This window comes from Strigops habroptila, chromosome 4, assembly GCF_004027225.2.
Source record: "Strigops habroptila isolate Jane chromosome 4, bStrHab1.2.pri, whole genome shotgun sequence".
Taxonomy (NCBI): Eukaryota; Metazoa; Chordata; class Aves; order Psittaciformes; family Psittacidae; genus Strigops; species Strigops habroptila.
In genome coordinates this window covers 68,415,803-68,437,248 of record NC_046358.1, presented here as the reverse complement: position 1 = coordinate 68,437,248, position 21,446 = coordinate 68,415,803, and the positions used below count along the sequence as shown (strand labels likewise).

Sequence of the window (21,446 nt, the reverse complement as noted above, 5' to 3'; positions counted from 1 at the left end):
GGAGCCTGCACCAGAGTCACTGGGAAAGGTGGGAACACTCACACTGCTGAGATCCTTCCTTCCACCCCAGGGTGCCAATGCCCTTGCACTGTTTGACACCACGAGGAGCTCTTGGGGCTGTGCCTGCCCCTCGCAGCACAGCCTCTCCTCCAGGAATAACCGTGGATCCCATGAAGACATGGGGGCTGCAGGGGCACAGGTCCCCATCCCAAATGGCAAGACCTGGGGCAAACACAGGCCCCTCTGGCAGAGCCCCCCCACCTTGCTCTGGAGCACTGTTTCAGTTACTAGAAAGAGGAAGACACAAGCCACAAGCAGGAGCCCACATCTGGCCCAGTTGTGGGAGCAGCAGTTAAATGGGCATTTGGCACCGAGTCCAACCCAGAGCAGGATCTCTGAGACCTCCTCCTCCCTCTGAGCCCCCACGTTCGTAACCACACATGTCTCATGGGGAGAGCCAGGAAAGGGGCACTGGGCAGTGCCATGAGTAGGTCTGAAGCAGCAGAAACCAAGAGTTGATGGGGACGAAGAGGAAGGCTAGGCCTGTTTCTTCCCCATTGCCCAGGAAGTTGGGTCCCAGTGCCACATATTGGGGGCTTAAAGCTGCCCAGGCTGGGTGTGCTGGCACGTGCACATCGGGATTTGCTCTTCCCTGGCATCTGGACAGACTGGGTGCTGGATCCTGCACAGTGGATGCGCAGCACAGCACCACCTGGAGGCTGGAGTGAACAGTCCCATAGGAAACCCCCGGGCTGGGATTGGGCCCAGCACCACGCAGCCCTGCGGCTCCCGGTTCAACCACTGCAGCCGTTGCAAGGAGAGACACGATGTCCTTCAGTAAAGGCCTGCTGCTCGTCCTGTCTGGGGAGTCTGGGGGCTGGGAGGGATGGATACACAATCAGTAAACACCCATCTGTCCGTCTGTTCGTTTGTCAAGAATCCCGGAATCCCAGACTGGTTTGGGTTGGAAGAGGCCTTAAAGCTCATCCAGTTCCAACACCTTCCACTAGACCAGGTTGCTCCAAGCCCCTGTGTCCAACCTGGCCTTGAACACTGCCAGGGATGGGGCAGCCACAGCTTCTCTGGGCAACCTGTGCCAGCGCCTCAGCACCCTCACAGGGAAGAACTTCTGCCTAAGATCCCATCTCAGTCTCCCCTCTGGCAGGTTAAAGCCATTCCCCTTGTCCTGTCCCTACAGGCCCTTGTCCAAAGCCCCTCTCCAGCTTTCTTGTAACCCCTTTAGGCACTGGGAGCTGCTCTAAGGTCTCCCCTTAAGGAGCCTTCTCTTCTCCAGGCTGAAGAAGCCCAGCTCTCTCAGCCTGTCTCCAGAGCAGAGCTGCTCCAGTCCTCACAGCATCTTCGTGGCCTCCTCTGGACTTGTCCCATCCCTCCATCCCGCCCCAGAGAAGACCTGGGCAGAGCCAGGGAAGGATCTTGGGCACGGGGGCAACTGAACGTATTTTAGGGCTGGACTCTCCTCCTTCTCCGCCCCGCCCTCCCCGGCACGGTCCCGGCGGGCGGCGGAAGCGAGCGGTGAGTGCGCGGCGCGGCGGGACCGCTTGGGGGCTGCTCCGTGCCGGGCTCCAGCGAACCGGGCTGAGCCCCGGCGGGCCCGGAGCGGGGCGGTGGGTGCCGGGAGCCGCGGCCTCGGGGGGGTGCGTGTGTCCGTGTGGTTTTCCCGCTGTTCTTTCCGGCTGCTGGGGGTCTCCTCTCGGCCCGCTTCTGGGCAGGAGCCTCCTCCCGTGCTCCTGCTCCTTTTTCCTGCTTCCCGACTGAAGTGGGGGAGCCCGTGTAAATCGGGCACCTCTGGGGACGGGGCTGGGGAGCAGAAGCTGATGCAGTTTGTTTTTCTTTGGAGGCGGGGCAGGAGCAAGAGTCTGCCGGGGGAAGGGGGAGGGCGTGTGTTGATAGTGTTTTTGGGGATGAACCGTGCCAGAAATGGAGCAGACTCCTCTTTGATAGTCACCATCTAACAGAAGAGAGCAGCGCCGGGGCTGGTCTGTGCGGCAGAGGCGTGAGGGGTGTGTATGCTCCTGCATCTTCTGCAGCCTGAGAGTGGAAGAGCTTCAGGGCTTCAGGTGCAGCAAAGGGGGAGGTGTCAGGGGACTTAGGGTCGTCTCTCCACCGGGGTCTGTTCTTTCGTGCAGTCGCTGACAGCTTTGTGCTTTGGCGGTGCTGCGGTTTCTGCAGTACTTGGACTCCTGCGTCCAGCTCTGGGACAAAAACACAAGAGGGACGTGGGGCTGTTGGAGCAAGGCCAGAGGAGGCCACGGAGATGCTGCGAGGGCTGGAGCAGCTCTGCTCTGGAGACAGGCTGAGAGAGCTGGGCTTCTTCAGCCTGGAGAAGAGAAGGCTCCTTAAGGGGAGACCTTAGAGCAGCTCCCAGTGCCTAAAGGGGCTACAAGAAAGCTGGAGAGGGGCTTTGGACAAGGGCCTGTAGGGACAGGACAAGGGGGAATGGCTTTAACCTGCCAGAGGGGAGACTGAGATGAGCTCTTAGGCAGAAGTTCTTCCCTGTGAGGGTGCTGAGGCACTGATACAGGTTGCCCAGAGAAGCTGTGGCTGCCCCATCCCTGGCAGTGTTCAAGGCCAGGTTGGACACAGGGGCTTGGAGCAACCTGGTGTAGTGAAAGGTGTCCCTGATTGTGGCAGGGGGTTGGGACATAATCTTTAAGGTCACTTCCAACCCAAACCAGTCTGGGATTCTATGATTTCCTCCTGTTTGTGAGGAGACACTGGCACTAGCTCAGGTGGCTGTGATTAAACAGGACCACACTAGCTGACTTACAGGCCTGGGTGTTTGTGTCTGTAACTAAAGGTTGTGATATTACAGTCCCACTGTAGATGGAACTTCACCCCTTTGGGATGCTGCGATTTTAACCAGCTGGAGGGTTGGGTGTGATCCATCAGCCCCACATGGATGTGGCAGGCAGGAAACTGGCCTCTGGCATCTGTGCTGGCAGTCACTGCACAGGTTGGAAACCTCCCTGTGTCTGATCTCAGCTGGCCAAAGGCTGCAAGGAGGCCGTCTGAACCCAGCAGGTGATGGTATGGCTGCTTGTGGAAATAGCTCTGAAAATGGGAAAACAAATCTAACTGTTTCTTTTTCCAAACACCTCAAATCTCCAGTTCCTCCCCATGTGTGTTCTGCATCTGCCGGCGCTGCAGCAGGGTGGTGCTGTGGGGCTCAGCGGAGCTGCTCTGTCATGTGTGCGACAAGAACCCAGCCAAACCCATCTGTCCTCTCCTTCCCCATCCTCACCTTGATGGAGAAGGTGGTTACTATCATCTTCTTTAGTGCCGTTTTGTGTTAATTCCTATGGTTGGACTTGGGGAAATAACTATTAACCATAGACATAGTACAACTCTCAATGTTCGTCCAAGTCTCGGCATTTCAAACACTGAACTGCTGGCTTTGTCTCCTCGCAGTCACTGTTGTGCATCTTGATAAACCTCTGAAGAAATACAGGGAGGGAAAATCATGGGCTTTAAGGTTTTTAAATGTCGCTGGTGTGTTTCTGTCTTTCCTAACAAGATTTTTCTTCCCCCCTCTTCCCCCCCCCAGGTTTTAAAGGAGCTGTGCTGGGAAACCTCGTATTTGAGCCATCTGCTTCTCAGTCTGGTTTTGGTAGGATTGCTGCTTTGCTTTGTAAACCAGAACCCTTGAAGAAGCATCCCTGCCTCTGCCAGTGTTCCTGCTGGTTCCTCTGCCACTGAGCATCCAGGTTGGAGGCCTTACATTGCTGTCCTGCAACAGCCAAGTGGTTGCAGCTTCCTTCTGTGCTCTGTGAGAAGAACAGACACCCTCTCCTCTAGGTTTGAACTGAAACAAAAATCCCAGCCTTCATCATGGGAGGTATCTGGCACATTGGGTTGATGGTACTTGTGTACATCTGGTTTCCCAAGATTGCTGCTCAGAATCTCGTAACAAACCCCAGGGACCAGAAAACAGAGCATAGCCTCTTGATTAATGAAGTCAATGCTGACAACCCAGGAGAGGACACTTCTGAGTTCATGGAGCTCTATCACACCAGTGGTCAAACAGCCTTGCTTGGATGGCTACTATCTGGTCTTCTACAACAGCAATGGAAACCGAGCATACAAAGTTTTGAACCTCCAGGGTAATGTTACTAACAGCCAAGGGCTCTTTCTCGTTGGCTCGTCTTCTGTGAACCCTGCTATAGTTATTCCGAAGAGTGCTATCCAGAATGGCCCTGATGCGATTGCTCTGTACTATGGAAAAAAGAACTATCAAGAGGGTATGAGCATCACAAATTATGGACTAGTAGATGCCTTGGTCCATAAGACTAAGAAGACAGACAGAGCAGACACGCTGGTCAGGGTGCTGACCCCTGGCAGAGATGCTTTCTTGGAGGACCCCACCTTCAGGACTGTGGATGAGTCAATAGAAAGGTGCCGTGGGGCAGATTCTCAGTGGATCTTCCAAGTGGCTGTGCCAACCCCAGGCTCAGACAACCACTGCATCCTAACTTCTCAGCTGAACGCATCCACTGTCCTGATCAGTGAGGTCCTTGCTGCCTCTTCTTCTGAAGACTTTGAGTTCATAGAGCTCCAGGGTCCCCACTCCACCATGCTAAGGGACATTGTTCTGGTGCTGATTGACAGTCGGACCAAAGACATTTATTTCACCATAGATGTTTATGGCAAAACCTCACTGGATGGGCTGTTTCTGATTGGTCCAGCACAAAGCAAAACCCCAGGTAAGGACTGCATTTCGATGACCACCTCAGAGCGGGGAAGCCATCAGCCAAGTTTGGGGCTGGAGGATACTGGGTTTTTATTGTTGTGTGGTGGTCTGAGAGATTGGTGAAAATGTGATTCAGAACTCAGTGGCAGATAGAAAAGCAAATCAAATGTTAGAAATTACTGGAAAAGGATTTAAAGAAAGCAAATGAAATAGTAGAAAATAGTAGGAGAAAAGGAAAGAATGGAAAGCATCTTTTGTCATAGAATCCCAGACTGGTTTGGGTTGGAAGGGACCTTAAAGCTCATCCAGTTCCAACCCCCTGCCATGGGCGGGGACACCTTCCACTAGAGCAGGTTGCTCCAAGCCCCTGTGTCCAACCTGGCCTTGAACACTGCCAGGCATGGGGCAGCCACAGCTTCTCTGGGCAACCTGTGCCAGCGCCTCAGCACCCTCACAGGGAAGAACTTCTGCCTAAGAGCTCATCTCAGTCTCCCCTCTGGCAGGTTAAAGCCATTCCCCCTTGGCCTGTCCCTACAGGCCCTTGTCCAAAGCCCCTCTCCAGCTTTCTTGTAGCCCCTTTAGGCACTGGGAGCTGCTCTTAGGTCTCCCCTTAAGGAGCCTTCTCTTCTCCAGGCTGAACAAGCCCAGCTCTCTCAGCCTGTCTTCTTTTATGCTATGGTATAAATTCAGTTTGCTTGTATCTTTAATTGTGTCTTGTGTGGTACAATACAAAAAAGCTATATTGGATTTGGAAACATTCAGAGAAGGGCAGCTAGGATGGATAGTGCTCTGGGAATTCTTCCACAGAAGAACTAACTACATCTAGGAAAGGGAAAGCTTAGGAGGGCACTGACAGAGGTTTGACAAATGTGAGTATCCTGAAGAAAGTGGACAGGGGTCGATTGTTTACCCTTTTCAGTTGATTAAAAAAACTAAAGGGCATCAGAAGAAGGTAGAAGGAGGTGGTTTCAGGACAAGGAGGTGATATGTCTTGCAGCGGTGGTAGACCTGCAGAGCTCCAGGTCTGAAGTCCGCATGTGCCTTTACTGCTTGGGAGTACATGTGCCTTCTCCCAGCCCTGTGCCCAGCCTGCCGTGTCCCACAGGATGCTGGCTGTGCCACCTCTCCTTGCAATGTCCCCTTCTCTGTGCGTAACCTGGTCATTCACAGCAGACACATTGCTCTTCTCAGAAAGCCCAAGGGTTTTGCTTCCATTGCTGCACCTGCCAGTGTAGGTCATGAGTGTTAGCTGTATGAAGCTGTGATCTGAACTTCCTCTCAGTGTTCAACATTTCTTCCAGGCCACCAGAGGAGGAAGAAGAACTATCTTGTTATTTTGGGCACCTCAAAAGAAGATTCTGGCAGCTGGAGCCACTGATTCTGCAGATGTCTTGTGTAATTCACTGCCTTGTGATTTCTGGGTCAGAGCTGGTTCCCATAACAATACTTTTGAAACGAAAAAGATTTTTTTTTTTTTTTTTTTTTAAAAGCTGTTCAGCTCCTTTTTACCTTTCAAACTGCTCCAAATACTACAAATAGAAAAGCTGATTGTCCACCTGAGCTCTGCTTTTCTCACCAGGAATGATGCTCTGCTCTTACCTCTGAACGAGCAGGGGCTGTTAGCAGTCAAAGGCTAAGGGGGCAAAGAAGGCGACGGAAGCACAGCCAGCGTGCAGGCTGAGCAGGAAATTCCTAAGGATTATGTTTAATTTCTCCTCAAGCCTCAAGGCTCACCCAAGTCAAGAAGGTGGCTGGAGAAATGCGTTGGCTTTTTTTTCCAACGAGGCTCTGTCAAGATGTCTCGAGAGTACTGCACACACGTTTTTGTGGAAGGTTTTCCCCCAGAACACCCCCTGACACTGTGTGATTACATTTTAATCATCTTCAAAGGTTACTTTCACAGTGACCCCATGCTGAGCACTCTGTGAGATGGTGATTTAATCTGACCACTACAGGTTTGGGACAGGAGCTCTTAGAATAGCTCTGGCTGTTGGTCCTGTTCTGTACAGCTTGTCTGCCTATCACTGCAGAGAACTTAAAACTGTGAGAGCACCGTAGCAGAAGTCCTCCCTTGACAGATGCAAGTGTGAAAACTTTCAATTGAGTCATGGAATGGTTTGGGTTGAAGGGACCTTAGAGCTCATCCGGTTCCGACCCCCTGCCACGGGCAGGGACATCTTCCACTAGAGCAGGTTGCTCCAAGCCCCTGTGTCCAACCTGGCCTTGAACACTGCCAGGGATGGGGCAGCCACAGCTTCTCTGGGCAACCTGTGCCATTGTCTTGCTAAACCCTCATTCTAAAATGTTTCTTCCTTATTTTTCTAATCTAAGTTTCCTCTCTGTCGGTTTAAAGCCATCACCCCTTGTCCTGTCCCTACAGGCTTTGGTAAAAAGTCTGTCCTCCGTCTTTCTTCTAAGCCCCTTTCAGTATTGAAGGGCTGCAAGAAGGTCTCAGAGTCTTCTTCACACTGATCAAGCCCAACTCTCTCAACCTTTCTTCATGTCAGAGGTTCTTGCAGCCCATCAATCATTTTTGTGCCCTCCTCTGGACCCGCTCCAAGAGGTCCATGTCTTTCTTGTGCTGGGACCCCCAGAGATGGATGTAGGTGGGCCTCATGAGAGTGGAGTAAAGCGGGAGAATCTCCTCCCTTGACCTGCTAGTCACACTTCTCTTGATGCAGGACAGAATACAATCAGCTTTCTGGGCTGCAAGTGCACCATGATGGGTCATGTCCTATTTTTCATACACCGGTATCCCCAGTTCCTTCTCTGCAGGGCTGTTCTCTATCAATTCATCCTCCAGTCTGAACTTATACTGGTGATTGCCCTGACGCAGGTGCAGGACCTTGCACTTGGCCTTGTTGAACTTTGCGAGGTTCATATGGGGTTCCAGCCTGTCAAACTCCCTCTGGATCCTGTCCCTTCCTGCAATTGTATCAACTGCAGCACTCAGCTCGGTATCATCCACAGACTTGTTGAGAGTGCACTGTCTGTGTCATTAATTAAGATACTGAACTATATTAGACCCAGTACAGACCTTTGAGGGATACCACTTGTTACTGATCTCCCTTTGGGCATAGATCTGTGACTCTTTGGATGCGGCCATCCAGCCAATTCCTTATCCATTGAATAGTACATCCATCAGATCCATATCTCTTCAAATTAGAGACAAGGATGTTGTGTAGGACCATGTCAAAGGCCTTGCAGAAGTTAAGATGGGTGACATCAGTTGCCCTTCCGTTATCCTCCAATGCAGTTGCTCAACTGTAGAAGACCACCAGATGAGGTAGGCAGGAGAAAAATAGATCTCTGGATAGGGGTGTATCAGAGCTAAGGCACAGGACTGCCCCTTACCGTGCAGGTGCACTGTGGCACTTTGTCCTGGTTTTAGCTGGGATAGAATTAAATTTCTCCCTTGTAGTGGATAATGCTGAGAACACACCAGTGGTTTAGTTGTTGATGAGCAGTGTTTACACAAAGTACTCTTTAGTCTCTCGTACTCTGCCAGTGAGGAGGGGCACGAGGAACTGGGAGGGAGCAGAGACAGGACACCTGACCTGAAGAAGCCAAGGGGATATTCCATATCACAGCACGTCATGCTGGGACAGAAACTGGGGAGAATTACCCAGGAGGGACTGATTGCTGCTGGGGGCTGGGCTGGGCAGCGGGTGGTAAGGAGCTGTATGGAGCATGACTTGTCTGTCTTGGGTTTTATTCGTCTCTCTTTTCTTGTTGTCTCCCTTCCCATTTGTATATTCCCATTAACATATTAATAACACCTTTTAATTTCAATTCTTAAACTGCTCTTATCTTAAAACCCATGGGTTTTACCTTTTTGTTTCCAATTCTCCTCCTCATCCCACTGGGGTAATGGGTCAGCAGGCAGCTGCATGGTGCTGGGGTTAAACCATGATGTACTTCTCAGGAGTAACCACTTCTCCCTACCCTTCTGCATCTCCTGTGATTCTTCCTTTAATGTTTGTTCCCTGGAGCCGTTTACGCAGAGAGTATTGAAATATCCGCAATGGGCTTTGTAATGTCCTTAGTGGGTGATGGCTTCCTAGTGGGTGATGGGGAAACAGCTTGTGTAGGGAACAGTATGAGGAAGGAAATTGGGAAGCACATGAAATTGGGAAACTCCACAAAACATCAACCTTAGTTCCGTATGGTGGTATCTTGGACCTTTGCTGAATGTGAGTGTATATGCAGAGTGTTCATGTTTGTAACAAACATAGACTGCTAAATGCTAGAATGAAATGTCAGTTCTTAAATATTTTTGTGTACTGTTGAAGTCACTGTTGCCTGAAAGGTTAGTGGATTTTACAGATCTCTTTTAGATTTAAACATTTACTTTACTGTAGGCAAAGGCACATTAGCACTTACTTGCTCGTTCCCCTGCTTATGGACGAATCAGCGCCTCTATTCACAGAACTGAAATAGCAGATGAACTCTGCTCAGAATTCCCCCTCCAGCCTCCTCCACGCTGTGGATCTGGCCACAAATGAGGACATTCAGACTGAGCGGACATGAGAAATGTTAGTGAGCATAAACATGGGGAAGCAGATGCCAAATCTGCAATAACCAGACAACTGCAGCCACTTTCTGAGTTCCGGCTCTCCAGGACCAAATTGGTGCTGGTTTCCTACACAGTGGGTATCATTCACGTGTTATTTATGTGTATTGTTGTTCCTTTCTCTCCTGGTGTGTAGTGGATCTGCCATTCCCGGAGAACACCACCCGTCCTGTCCTCAGGGGTGGCCCCAGTGCCATTGCTCTCTACAGGGGCAACAGCAGCATTTTGGTCCTGGGGAAGGTGCCGCCAGTGACTGGCCTGATAGATGCCTTCGTGTACTCAAGCAACGACGAGCTGAACCCTGAGCTGCTGGAGATCCTGACCCCTGGCAGACCTGCCTGCAAGAAACCATGGTGAGAGGCTTCTCACTGGGCAGGGCTGGGAGGAGATGGGAACCTTGACCGCTGGGGTCACCCTGCCTGCTCCCCAGACCCCGGCTGGGACAGGATGACAAGTGCCACCTCCAGACCAGGGTCCCTCCTGGTGGTTTAGAGTCCTGATCTTTTTCCACCGCCTGGTCTAAGTTTGTGGGTGTTCCCCTCCCTATGGAATTCCTGGTGCAGCTGTACAGTTGCAGAATAAAGTACTTGGGAAGGAATTCTCTGATCAAATTAGTAGTAGTTATTATTTTATAATTCTAATTATTCATTGTTTATAAAAGTGTAATGGTCAATACAATAAATTTTCCACTACTGCTTTCAGCAAAAGAAGGTTTTTCTTAGGTTCAGGATACACATTTAGATCAAAATGAGGGCGAGGGAGTGGCTTCAGTGTCACCCACTTCACCCAGGAGGAAATCCCTGCCCTGTTTCATCCAGACCATAGACTGGAAGCAGGGTTACTACTCATTCTGTTCTTGAGCCATGTTCTTTTGGGTGGTTTTGGTTTCTTCTTGTGTTTGTGGGTCAAGGGAAACATTGGTAAACTCTCATGTGAGACATGGGAATTATTTCCTTCACGTTTTAGGCATGCTCTGCCTAAGGCATGCTCAGTCAAAAAAACAGCCAGTGCTGGAAGAGCAAGGGTTGGATGAAGCCCGTGCTTTTCTCTCTCAAGATTCAGTGAGCTCTTGGGCCTTTTTCTGAGCCAAGGAGATAATGCTGAGGATGGGATATCTCTCCAAACCTTCTGAAGGGAGAAGACCACAAGTGCATGGTGGTGTGGTAGTACAGGCAGGTGTGACGGGTAGGTGAAGAGCACTTGGGTCTCTGGCTGGCAGGTCATGTTTTATTTCATTTATGATGTGTCTCTTGCAGGCAGCAGCTGGGAGAAGTGTCCATGAGCCAGTGCAACTGCTGCTCCATGATCCGGGATTCTTTGTCCTACGTCCTCAGCAGACCCACACCTGGCAAGTTCAATGACTGCCCCAGCAAACGCTTCAGCCAGACACTCTCCTTCTGCCTTCTTGTAGCAGGTTGGATATTAGTTATTTCTGCTCTTATAGGCAGGACCTCCTGAGAACAAGAGCACGTGCACAAAGTCAGGGCTGTCCAGGAAGACAACCGATGCCAAGCTGATTGTCCTGGTGTCAGCTGGGATAGAGTTAATTCTCTTCCTGCTGCTGGTGCAGTGCTGTGTTTTGGCTTTAGCTGAGAATAATGCTGGTGACATACCAATGGTTTAGTTGTTGCTCAGTAGCGCTTACCCTGCTCAAGGACTTTTCAGTCTCTCATGCTCTGCCAGTGAGGAGGGGCGCAAGAAGCCGGGAGGAGGCAGAGACAGGACACCTGACCCAAACTAGCCAAAGGGGTATTCCATACCACAGCATGTCATGCCCAGTACAGAAACTGGGGGGAGTCACCCGCAAGGGCCAGATCGCTGCTCAGATTGGGCTGGGTATCAGTCGGCGGGTGGTGAGCAATTATATTGTGCAGCACATGTGTTTATTGTTGTTTCTCTCTTCCCTTTCCCCTTTTAGTTTTATATTCCTTCCCTGTTATTTCCCTTAGTAGTAGTAGTAGCAGTAGCAGTATTACACTCTACTTTAGTTATTGGACTGTTTTTATCTCCACTAGCGTGTTTTACATTCTTCAGATTCTCCTCCCATCCTGCCCATGGGGTGAGCGAGCAGCTGCTGATGCTGAGCTACCGCTTGGATTTAAACCACAACACTGAGCTTCTCCACTCTTTATTCTCACATCCAGCTGCTCGGGTGAAGAGAAGCCTTTCCGGGCCCTCTGGCTGACAAGCCGGAGCTCAGCTGCACCCATCCCAGAGTGAGCTGGATCCCATGATCAGGGTTGCACTGTCTGCGTATAGTTGGTTTTTTGTTTCCTAAATTGCCAGGAGTGGCTCCTGAAGTTGGAAGAGATTCTGATTACTCTGGTCCAGGCCCTTGATGAATCGTGCAGCTGTGGAGTCTCTGCTGCATACTTCAAAGGTGAGCAGGGCAGGAGCAGGGTACTCCAGGCGCCATTAACCAGCATGCCCATTCACTTCTGATTTTCAACCCTGTGTTCCCTGTTGCGTTGTGTCAGAGAATCCCTGGCTTGGATCTCAGCGAATTTGAACTTGGTGCTTGTCCTGGGTTCAGCTATAACAGTTGAAAGAGGTGTCCACTGTTAAGCAGAGCATGGTGCTCTGACTTGGCTCTTTCACGTTCCACAGAGCGCTCCTGTCTGCAGCTCCACCAACACGAACATCAGTGCTCATCTGCAGACTGCCAGCTATTTTGGCCTTGACATTTGCAGTTAGACAGATGTGGCAGCAGGGTTGATATCTCGACTGGGAGTTTGTTGCCTACTTGACTTTATGATCCATATGGACTAAGCCAAGTTGCAGCAGAAATGCAAGTGGACTTACTAATCTGTGTTGCTGTTCTGGTATCCCTGCTAGGTTAGTGTGCACATGCTTTGAGGAGAAGACATATGAGGAGAAGAGCCACAACTTGCATCATCAGCAGTGTTACATTTAGGTTATGTTTAGACACCCCCCGAAGAGACCATTCTGTTTGCTGCTGGGACTCCAAGGCTTTAGAAGGCTGACAACAGGATTTGGGTGTGCTGTGTGACTTGGTCCCAGGATGCCCCTCGGCACAGGCAGAGGTCACAGCACTGTGCAGAGGGGATGAGCTGCCCTCAGACAGTCTGACGAGGAGGGCAGTGGTAGTCGGGATGAACTGGTGAGCTCTGTGTCTCTTCCAGGAGAAAGTGGGTCTTTGGTGACTTGGAGAAACTGAGGCAGTTCTCTACTTGCCTCTGCAGAGCCAAGGGTAGCCTGCCAGGACCTGGGGCTTGTGTTCACCACTCTGCTAACTGGTAAGTCAGAGGATCAGCTGAGCAGCCTGCTGCTGGCATTTGGGACCTTCGTAGAGACACCCAGACTTGTGAGTTTTGGCAGAAGGAACATCATAGCAGAAAGCTCCTGCTTCAAGGATATTGATGCACCAGACTTGCCTCCAGGTACCAGTCATCATTCTTACATATCAGGGGATATGATGTGTTTGAGGGTGGACATCTGGGTCCAGCTCTCCAAGAGGAGGGAGATGTCCCTCCCTCCGTTCCCCAACTCTGGCAAAGATCCTTTCCAATTCCATCACATCCAGTTACTAGAGCCCATGTTGCTCATTATCTGGGATAACAGCAAGCTCTGTTGTTAGAGCTGGTATTAGCCGGAGTGTGGTCAGGGCTCTTCTAAGGAGTATAGAGCACACAGATGATAAAAATCAGAGTCAGCATCCTCAGTCCTCTGCTGAACACGGCCTCCCACCAGCAGAATAGCGTGCAATGTTGTGTTGTTTCCCATATTTGTGACTTTCCATCAGAGATACCAGAAGGGACTCAAGAGCCGTCTGTGCAAGTGCCCAAGCTACTCATTAGCGAGGTGAACCCAGACAACCCAGGGGGAGGAGAGGATGCAGAGTACATCGAACTCTTCTACACTGGACAGACACGCTTTGACCTCCAGGGATACTGGCTGGTCCTCTACAATGGTAAAAATAGCCAGGCCTACCGGGTGTTGGACCTGTCTGGACACCACACAGATGAGCTGGGTTACTTCTTGGTGGGGAGCAGCACCATGAGCCCAGCACCCATGATCAGGCTGCCCCCCAACACCATCCAGAATGGGGCGGACGCTGTGGCTCTCTACTACAGCAACACCACCCTCTACGCGGTGAACATGGCTGTGACTGCGGAGGGCCTGGTGGATGCCATGGTGTACACATCCCGAATGCCAGAGAAGGCAGACCAGCTGCTCGCAGTGCTGGTACCAGGGCAGAGCATCCTCTATGAAAACAGTTCTCACAGCACCGAGGACGAGTCTCTGAGCCGCTGCCACAGCCTGAGGACTAAACTCCAGAGCAGCTTCCAGGTGGGTTGATGGCAGATGGCCTTTCTCCATCCATAGTCACAGGGAGGGCAGCAGTTGTGTTTCAGTGTGTCCTTTGTTTGGGAAAACAGGGCATTCGGTTGTGCCGCATCTAACTCTTGCCATCTGCTGGTGCTCTCACCAGGCCTCACCTCCCTGCCCCATTCACCTGTCTCTTGATGGCCAGGTGAGAACTGCCTGCCTTGTGCAGCGTGGCTCAGAACCAGGGGATCCCTGAAGGCAGCTCACGTGCCACCGATGCCAGAATGAGGGAGTCTTTCTGAGCAGCATCCTGGACTCTCAACTTACCCCAAAACAGATGTGGAGCCACCTCTGCAGCCCTGCTTGGCTGGTGCCAGCTTTGGGATGTGTAGCACAGCACGTCACGTCCCTGAAACCAGCTTCCTGCAGGGCCAATGTGTGAAGGACATGCCTCGACCACTGGTGTGATGGATTTGTGTTAATGCATCTGAACTGTTCCTTTTAATTTCAAAATACCTAGTTTCAGATAGTCCCCCAGAAGGGAACATGGATGCTTTTCCTGTACAAAGCTGGGTAAGAGAGGGCTTTGCTGCTCCACTGCTGATGCCTCCTGGGATCAGACCAGTGCAGAGGTTTGCTCAGATCCAAAACTGGGGCAAAAAAACTCTAGAAGCAGAGGAGGTCTGTGTTTGCAGTGGGAGAGAACCACAAAGAAGCTTTTAAACTGCCAGAGGGGAGATCGAGATGAGATCTTAGGCAGAAGTTCTTCCCTGTGAGGGTGCTGAGGCACTGGCACAGGTTGCCCAGAGAAGCTGTGGCTGCCCTATCCCTGGCAGTGTTCAAGGCCAGGTTGGATGGGGCTTGGAGCAACCTGGTCTAGTGGAAGGTGTCCCTGCCCGTGGCAGGGAGTGGGGGCTGGATGAGCTTTAAGGTCCCTTTCAACCCAAACCAGTCTGGGATTCTGTGATTCTATGAAGTGCTCCCAACAGTAGGGAAAGAGAATTGTTCCTCGTCATGAGGGTGGGAGCAAAAGGCAGTGATGGGAATGTGTGGTGATGGGACCCCGTGGTCAGGACAACGCTTGAGCAGATGGTGGGGTGAGGAGCAGCTGTTGTGAGGTAGAACCACCCATCCTTCTCGTGCCTCAGCAGGGAACTGTAGGAGGCACAAGGAAGAGGTGACATCATGAGCTGCTGTCACTCGATGATGGAGAGCAGTGGTGGCTGCAGCTTTTGTGTCTCCCCACAGGTGACCGTGGTCACGCCGATGCGGGAGAACTTGTGCAGCAGCTCCTCAGCGCTGGTCCCTTCTGCTGTCTGCATCAGTGAGCTGTGCCTGGGCAGCAGCACTGCCCACTGCCACTTCGTGGAGCTGGAGGGGACGCCTGGCAGGAGCCTGGCAGGGCTCAGCCTGGTCGTCTTCTCAGGGAAGGAGGGCAGGCCACTTGCCAGCATCACTCTGAGCGGCACCATCGGAGCCACAGGGATGTTGGTGTTTGCGCTGGAAGGAAGGCGCAGGCACGGTGAGGCTGATGGCACGGACCTGGCGTAGGCTCCGTCTTCGAGAAAATGGGCAGGTCGTTGAGCAGCTTTGAGGAGAGGGATGAAGGAGGGTGTGTCATGTGGGGAACAGCTTTTCCTTGCCTTTGCTGTCCTTTATTCCTGTTTTTTCTCTTTCTCTTCTGCCTGGGCTGTTCCGTCACACTCCAAATGAGAAGGTGCTTAATGCTCCTCCATGCTCCTGCTGAGCTCCTTGTACAGGGCAGAGGGTCCGGGAGGACGGGAAGCTCCTTCTGCTGGTACCAAGACAAAGGGCTTCCAGGAGAAGTGGGGTCCACCAGACTTTGGGTCGTTCACTGATGCCGACTGAGCACTGCAGTGCTGCTTCCTCCTCCTGGTCCTGAGGTGGTGTTTCTTTGGCACATTCGTTTGTCTTGATTTATTTTTTGTTCACCTTAAGTTCTGGCTGGGCTGCATGAAGAGGACTCTGCACCTCAGAGGAACCTTGATCTTTTTGGAAACCTGTGTTCACAGCAAGCAGTTGCTTCTTTCCAGCTTTTCTTGGCCTCAGTCACCACCATTTTTAATCTCTCATTTCTGTTCTTGGAGTTCTCCTCACTATCAGCTTGTGCTGTCAGGCTCAAGGTTCAGCCTAACACTATCTATATCTTCACTCCACCTATTCCCCTGGCATTTTCAGATGGGACAAACCTGACTTTCAAGGACATCTCTGCTGCTAGTGAAGGCTCCAGTGCTATTGCTGTGTACAGCACCAGCTTGATTCTTGGTGGCACAAAGGCAACATCAGAGAACTTGGTGGATGCCTTGGTTTATAGCTGTGAGCCCAGCACAGCTGGAGGACTCTTGGAGTTCCTTGGACCATCTTACACTGTGCCCTGCAAGGATGACAGGTGAGGCCGCTTCTCTGGGAATATGCCGCTGCGTTGCCTGTGCCTCTGGCAGGCATCTCACCAAGCTTGTGCGTTGTCCTGCTTCCTGTGCAGCCAAATGCATTCACCAGCACTGGGATGGAGAACAGAGAGGGGAGGCATATTGCAGTGGGAAACGTTTCCTCATCCTTGGCGTAGGAAATTGAACTTTGTTTCTCACTGTGACAGAAGGTTCTGCCTTTGTAGCCTCCCCCACAAGTATGTGTGCATTGAGCGCAGCCCCATGTGTGTTGTTTTCCCAGGAAATGGAGATCTCTGCTTCCAGCTGGCTGGAACGTTGTGCTGAAGCCTCCCCGGGGTGGTTATTCACAAAGTCAGGGCGGTGATTTGGTGGGAGCTCACATGGGCTGAGTCTGTGCAGCCTTTGTCAGTCCAGCCCTGAACGACTGCATCCAGAAAAGCTGGTTCCTCATACTGTGACCGAGTTTCCAAGTGTGGTGTGTGGAGGGGAGCAATAGGTTAGTGAAATGCAGGGATAGGTATTGTGTAGCTTGGAAAACTCATTATCCTGGAGGACAAACTCTTAGTTTTGGAATGCTGGCTGAAATGAGGCAGCAATCTTACTCCTTCAGAAGCCAGTCAGACAAAATAGGTTCGCTCTAGCCAACCCCAGATCTTCTCCAGCTGGTGAGGTTGACTGGACTCATCTCTGATGGCTCTGTAAAAGCTGATTTCAGCTAAAGCTAACTCTCTATCACCCCCAGCAGTGTTAGGAGCTGGGGCCTGGGGAGGGGTGTGTGGGATTGTAGTTGGAGGTGGGAAGAAAGCTGTGTGATGTGTTGGTGAGCTCTAACTCCTCTTCTGGTGCTAGGCCTGTGTCCCTGAGCCGTTGTGCTGGCGGCAGTTCCAGCACAGAACTGCAGTTTGCCATCTCGGACCCTACCCCTGGTCTGCAGAACAGTTGTCCCCAGGACACCTTTGCAGTGGATCTCCCCCTCTGCTTCCTGACACCCAGTGAGTGGAGCTGGGTGCCTGCTGGTGGGGGTGGGAGGGTTGGGTCAGGGGGCTGACCCCAGCTTCCTCCAAGAAACCTGGAGAGGGGCTTTGGACAAGGGCCTATAGTGACAGGCCAAGGGGGAATGGCTTTAACCTGCCAGAGGGGAGGCTGAGATGAGCTCTTAGGCAGAAGCTCTTCCCTGTGAGGGTGCTGAGGCACTGATACAGGTTGCCCAGAGAAGCTGTGGCTGCCCCATCCCTGGCAGTGTTCAAGGCCAGGTTGGATGGGGCTTGGAGCAACCTGGTCTAGTGGAAGGTGTCCCTGCCCATGGCAGGGGGTTGGAACTGAATGAGCTTTAAGGTCCTTTGCAACCCAAACCAATCTGGGATTCTATGATTCCCGTGGCAGGAGAGGGGGCTGCTGGTGGGGACACCGCTGCCTCCCAGTCGTGAAAGGGGATGTGCTGAGGGAGAGCTGGTGCTGACACCCATGTGTTGATGGTGATGCCGCCATCCCAAGAGGGCAGCCTCGCTCACAGCTTCAGCATGTACTTCTATGAAGGTGGCCAGGAATTTCATGTGAGATGTCTCCACTCAGGCAGGGCTGAGCTCTGCTTGGGGTTTCTTTCTGCAGCATTAGATTTGCAGCAATGGCAGGAACCCCCCCAGGTCTCTCATGATGGTGAGAGACAGTCAGGGAAGCTGCCAGCAAACCCTCTGGTCTCAGCCCATAGAATCATAGGATCACCCGGGTTGGAAAAGACCTTTAAATTCATCAAGTCCAACCATTCCCCAGCATTGCCAAGGCCACCACTAAACCATGTCACTAATGATCTCATCTAAACGGTTTGTGAACACTTCCAGGGACAGTGACTCCACCACTGCCGTGGACAGCCTGTTTCAGTGCCTGAACACCACCTGGGAAAGAAACTGTTCCTAATATCCAGTCTAAACCTCTCCATCCACAGGAACCAAGCGGTATGGCTCCGTCCTTACTCCACAAGCAAAAGTACAGGGGTGTTTTCAGCCCCTGCAAAGGCCATGCTTGGATCAGCTTGGGGCAGTCAAGACCTGGGTAAAATGAAACGGAGGTTCCTCCTGCAACTCCAGCCTCCAGAGAGGGGCAGGCAGTGGACCTTTCCCTGCTCTCCCAGCATGAGAGACCACTCTGTGGTCACCTGTGTGGTGGGACATGTGGAGCATGCCTCTTTCCCACTCCTCTGCAAGGCTGGTGAAGGAGAGAAGCTGGCATACATGATAGTAGAAGGCTAGAAGTGAAGACTCACCCTGCAGGAAGGGGACGGAAGAGGATGGGATACAGGCTCTGGAGGATCTGTGCTCCTGAAATCAGGCATAAAGCCAAGTGTTTTGGAAGAGGCATGCAGCTGGAAGCTTATTAACATCCCCAGGCTGCACCCAGAAAACTATGTCTCCTTCTTCCCTAGACTGTTCCACATGGACCTGCACCACAGGAGGATGCTGGAAAGCTTGAAAAGGGTCTTGGTGAGCTCCCTAGAGGAGAAGTGTTCCTGCGGCGTCTCTGAGCTCTACCTGCAAGGTTGGTGCCCCACTCTGCTCACCCAGTTTGCAATGCCCTCCTCCCTCCCTCATCCACACTGCTCATCATCAGGATGGTCCCTTCTTAAGCCAAACTTGCAGGCTCATACTCCTTCAGTGTCTTATACATATTTGAAATACCTGGACCAAAAAGTCACTTCTGGAAGTGACCTATAGTGTTTGAGGGATGGGAAGAATTTTCTCTCTGGTTTTGTAAGGAAGTTACAAAAGGCCAAGGTTGGATGGGACTTGGAGCAACCTGATCTAGTGGAAGGTGTCCCTGCCCGTGGCAGGGGGTTGCGACTGGATGAGTTTTAAGATCCCTTCCCGCACAAACCAATCTATGATTCTATGAAGTGAAGGCTTCACAGCCATGCTTTGTCTCCCTTTTACCCAAACACTTTTTTGACCCTTTGAACCATTTCAGACAACTCTCACTACTGGGTAGACATCTTCAAGTTACAAAGTGTAGTATGAAGTATTCTACTGGGTTCTAAGTCCCTTTCGTCACCAAAGGTTGGCCATATGCTCAAGTTACCTGCAGTAAAGCATGGCAGCATGATTTCTGAGGGAGAAAAGCATGGGAGCAGGAGGGTTTTACTGGAGCAGGGCATGAGGTCATGGGAGCGATATGTTCCAGAACAGCCAGAGGGTTTCTGGCCACCACTGTTGTTCCTCCACAGAATTGAACCTGACGTGCATGGGCTCCCTGGTGACGGTCTGGAGCCAGGTGTGGGCTCGGCAGCCAGAGCAGCAGCGCTCCATTGAGACCTGGTGCCAGGGCTTCCTGGCCAGCCCCCACCCCTTCACAGTGGATGGCAGCATGCTGAAAACCAGCCCCGAGCGTGTCTCTCCCAAAGCCACCCCCTCCATGTCACACAGCACTGGTGAGCAGGAAGCAAAGCTGAGCACAGTGATCTGCTTCCAGTACAGCAAGCAGGGCTGGGGCCAGGGTCAGGATACATCCCCACATGAGAGGGGCAATGCAGGGCAAGCCACCAGACTGGGCTTCACTGGCGAGCTCCTTGCTTTTGGAGCTCTTGGGCACACAGCCCAGAAGCCCAATTGCTCGGAGCAGGAGCTGGGACCTAGGTTGGAGCTGGCTGGAGCCAGCACACTGCGGGGATGCACCTGGGGGGTGGAAGAGGCGCTCTCCACATCAGGAGGCTGGGACAGTCCAACCTGTTGTCACCCATTGAAGCTGCGAGTGCCCCCATCATTGGAAGTGTTCAAGGCCAGGTTGGATGGGGCTTTGACCAAAAAGAGCCTACAGGGACAAGACAAGGGGGAATGGCTTTAAACTGACAATAGGGTTGAACTAGATGGTGTTTAAAGGTCCCTTCCAACCTAATCCAGCCCAACCCAACCCATTCTGTGACTGATTCTGTGACCTCCTAGTGGGACCCTGTGCTGGGAGAGGTCATGGCTACAATGCTCTGTCTCTGCCTTTGTACCCTCAGCTTCCTTCCAGGACTGGGAAATCGCCTTGTTTGTTGTGATCTCTCCTGCTCGTGTTCTCGTTGGTTGGCCTGGCATTTTACTTCATCAAAAGGTGAGAAACCATCTTCCCATCTGCCCTGCATTTCTCACCCTCTCTTTCCCCAGTGCTTCCTCTCTAATTGCTATGCAGTGACCTGTTCCTTCTTTCAGGTGGTCACCTACATTCTTCATCCAGACACTCCAATATGTTGCTCTTAATTTTTTTGCAGCAAAGTTCCTTTGCTTTTAGTTCCGCAGGAGGTTAAGATAACGACGGTGAAAACATGCACAATGCTAGGCGTGTCAGTGGGTACAGCGTAAAGGCCATCAATCTTACACAGAGCGTGTGGTGGGAGAGCAGAAAGCTGAAGGCTCCTGGCACACAAAGGCAGTGAGAGATGATGCTTTGGCCACAGGGAACAGCTCTTCCTTTAGAGCAGGGTGGAAGCAACAGACAGCTTACAATTGATTACCTTGTTGGGAAACAGCTTCCACGTTATAACATGGGAGCACTTTAAATAATTACTTGGAGTTCCCTAATGTTGTCAGCAGGCAATAGGCAGCTTAACACTCAGGCTAAGTGTTTGAAATTAATGCTATGGTGGATGGGTTATTTAACCAGCCCAGGTAATTTATTCCCATTCATTTTCACTAATCTTTCACCACTGGATAGGGCCTGATGTACAAGAGTTAGAAATGAAGGAAGTCCTTAAAATACACCTGGGGAATAGAAAACTCAGTGTGTAACTTTTTTAAGGCATTTTAGAAATACCATAAGTCAGATGTAGGGAAGCTGTTTCAGAAACCAGCGTGGGTTTAAATTGATGTACATGTGCCAGGTGATGGTGGGAGTTCTGCTCTTGGTTTTCGCCAAAACATTAACAGATACCTTAGGAAGCTGTGTGCCTGCTGAATGCAGATCCAGCCTCTTCATTTCAAGTGCCAAGCTGAATGCAGGTTAGTTGCCTTGTGCAAAAGAGCAGAGTGACTGATCTCCCATTTCCCTTTGTCTGTTGCTTTTCAGGCACCCCCAAAACTACACCAACATCGAAATGAGTGACCGCGGGGAGATAGCAGCAGAATTCTAATGCTGCCAGTGCAGCACCGGGACAGGCGTGTGTCTGGGGGTGTCACTGTGACCAGGGCTGCTGCAGGGGCCCGCGAAACACCCAGAGGGGTGCATGGGGTGTGAGTACAGCTCTGTGTGTGCGCACAAACACTTGGATTATTTTTACAAACTTTGACCTCAGACTCAAGGAGTTCAAAGAAACAGGCTGGGCACTTCTATACAAAGCTTGTGCAGTGACCAGAAAGCAATAAGCCTGCTTGGCTGATGCACAGGAAGGACACATTCTGCCTCCTCTCGAGATTCACTGCTGGGTGATGAACCAAGGCCATCCCCTGCACATCTGGCAAATCCAGTTACAGTCCCTCTGGACCCCATTGCTGCAGTG

General features: G+C 51.6%; 1 protein-coding gene across 1 annotated transcript; it reads left to right on the top strand.

Moving 5' to 3' along the window:
* The first annotated feature begins 1,496 nt into the window (after positions 1–1,496).
* LOC115606404 lies at positions 1,497–21,080 on the top strand. Its single transcript, XM_030482246.1, is given in 15 exon segments — positions 1,497–1,533; positions 3,566–4,047; positions 4,049–4,721; positions 9,418–9,634; positions 10,538–10,730; positions 11,541–11,661; positions 12,485–12,682; positions 13,045–13,592; positions 14,820–15,093; positions 15,771–15,981; positions 18,402–18,514; positions 19,197–19,400; positions 19,974–20,013; positions 20,015–20,065; positions 21,017–21,080. Coding segments are annotated over 14 exon segments (3,105 nt in total). The 5' UTR covers positions 1,497–1,533; positions 3,566–3,849.
* The last annotated feature ends 366 nt before the right edge of the window (positions 21,081–21,446 follow it).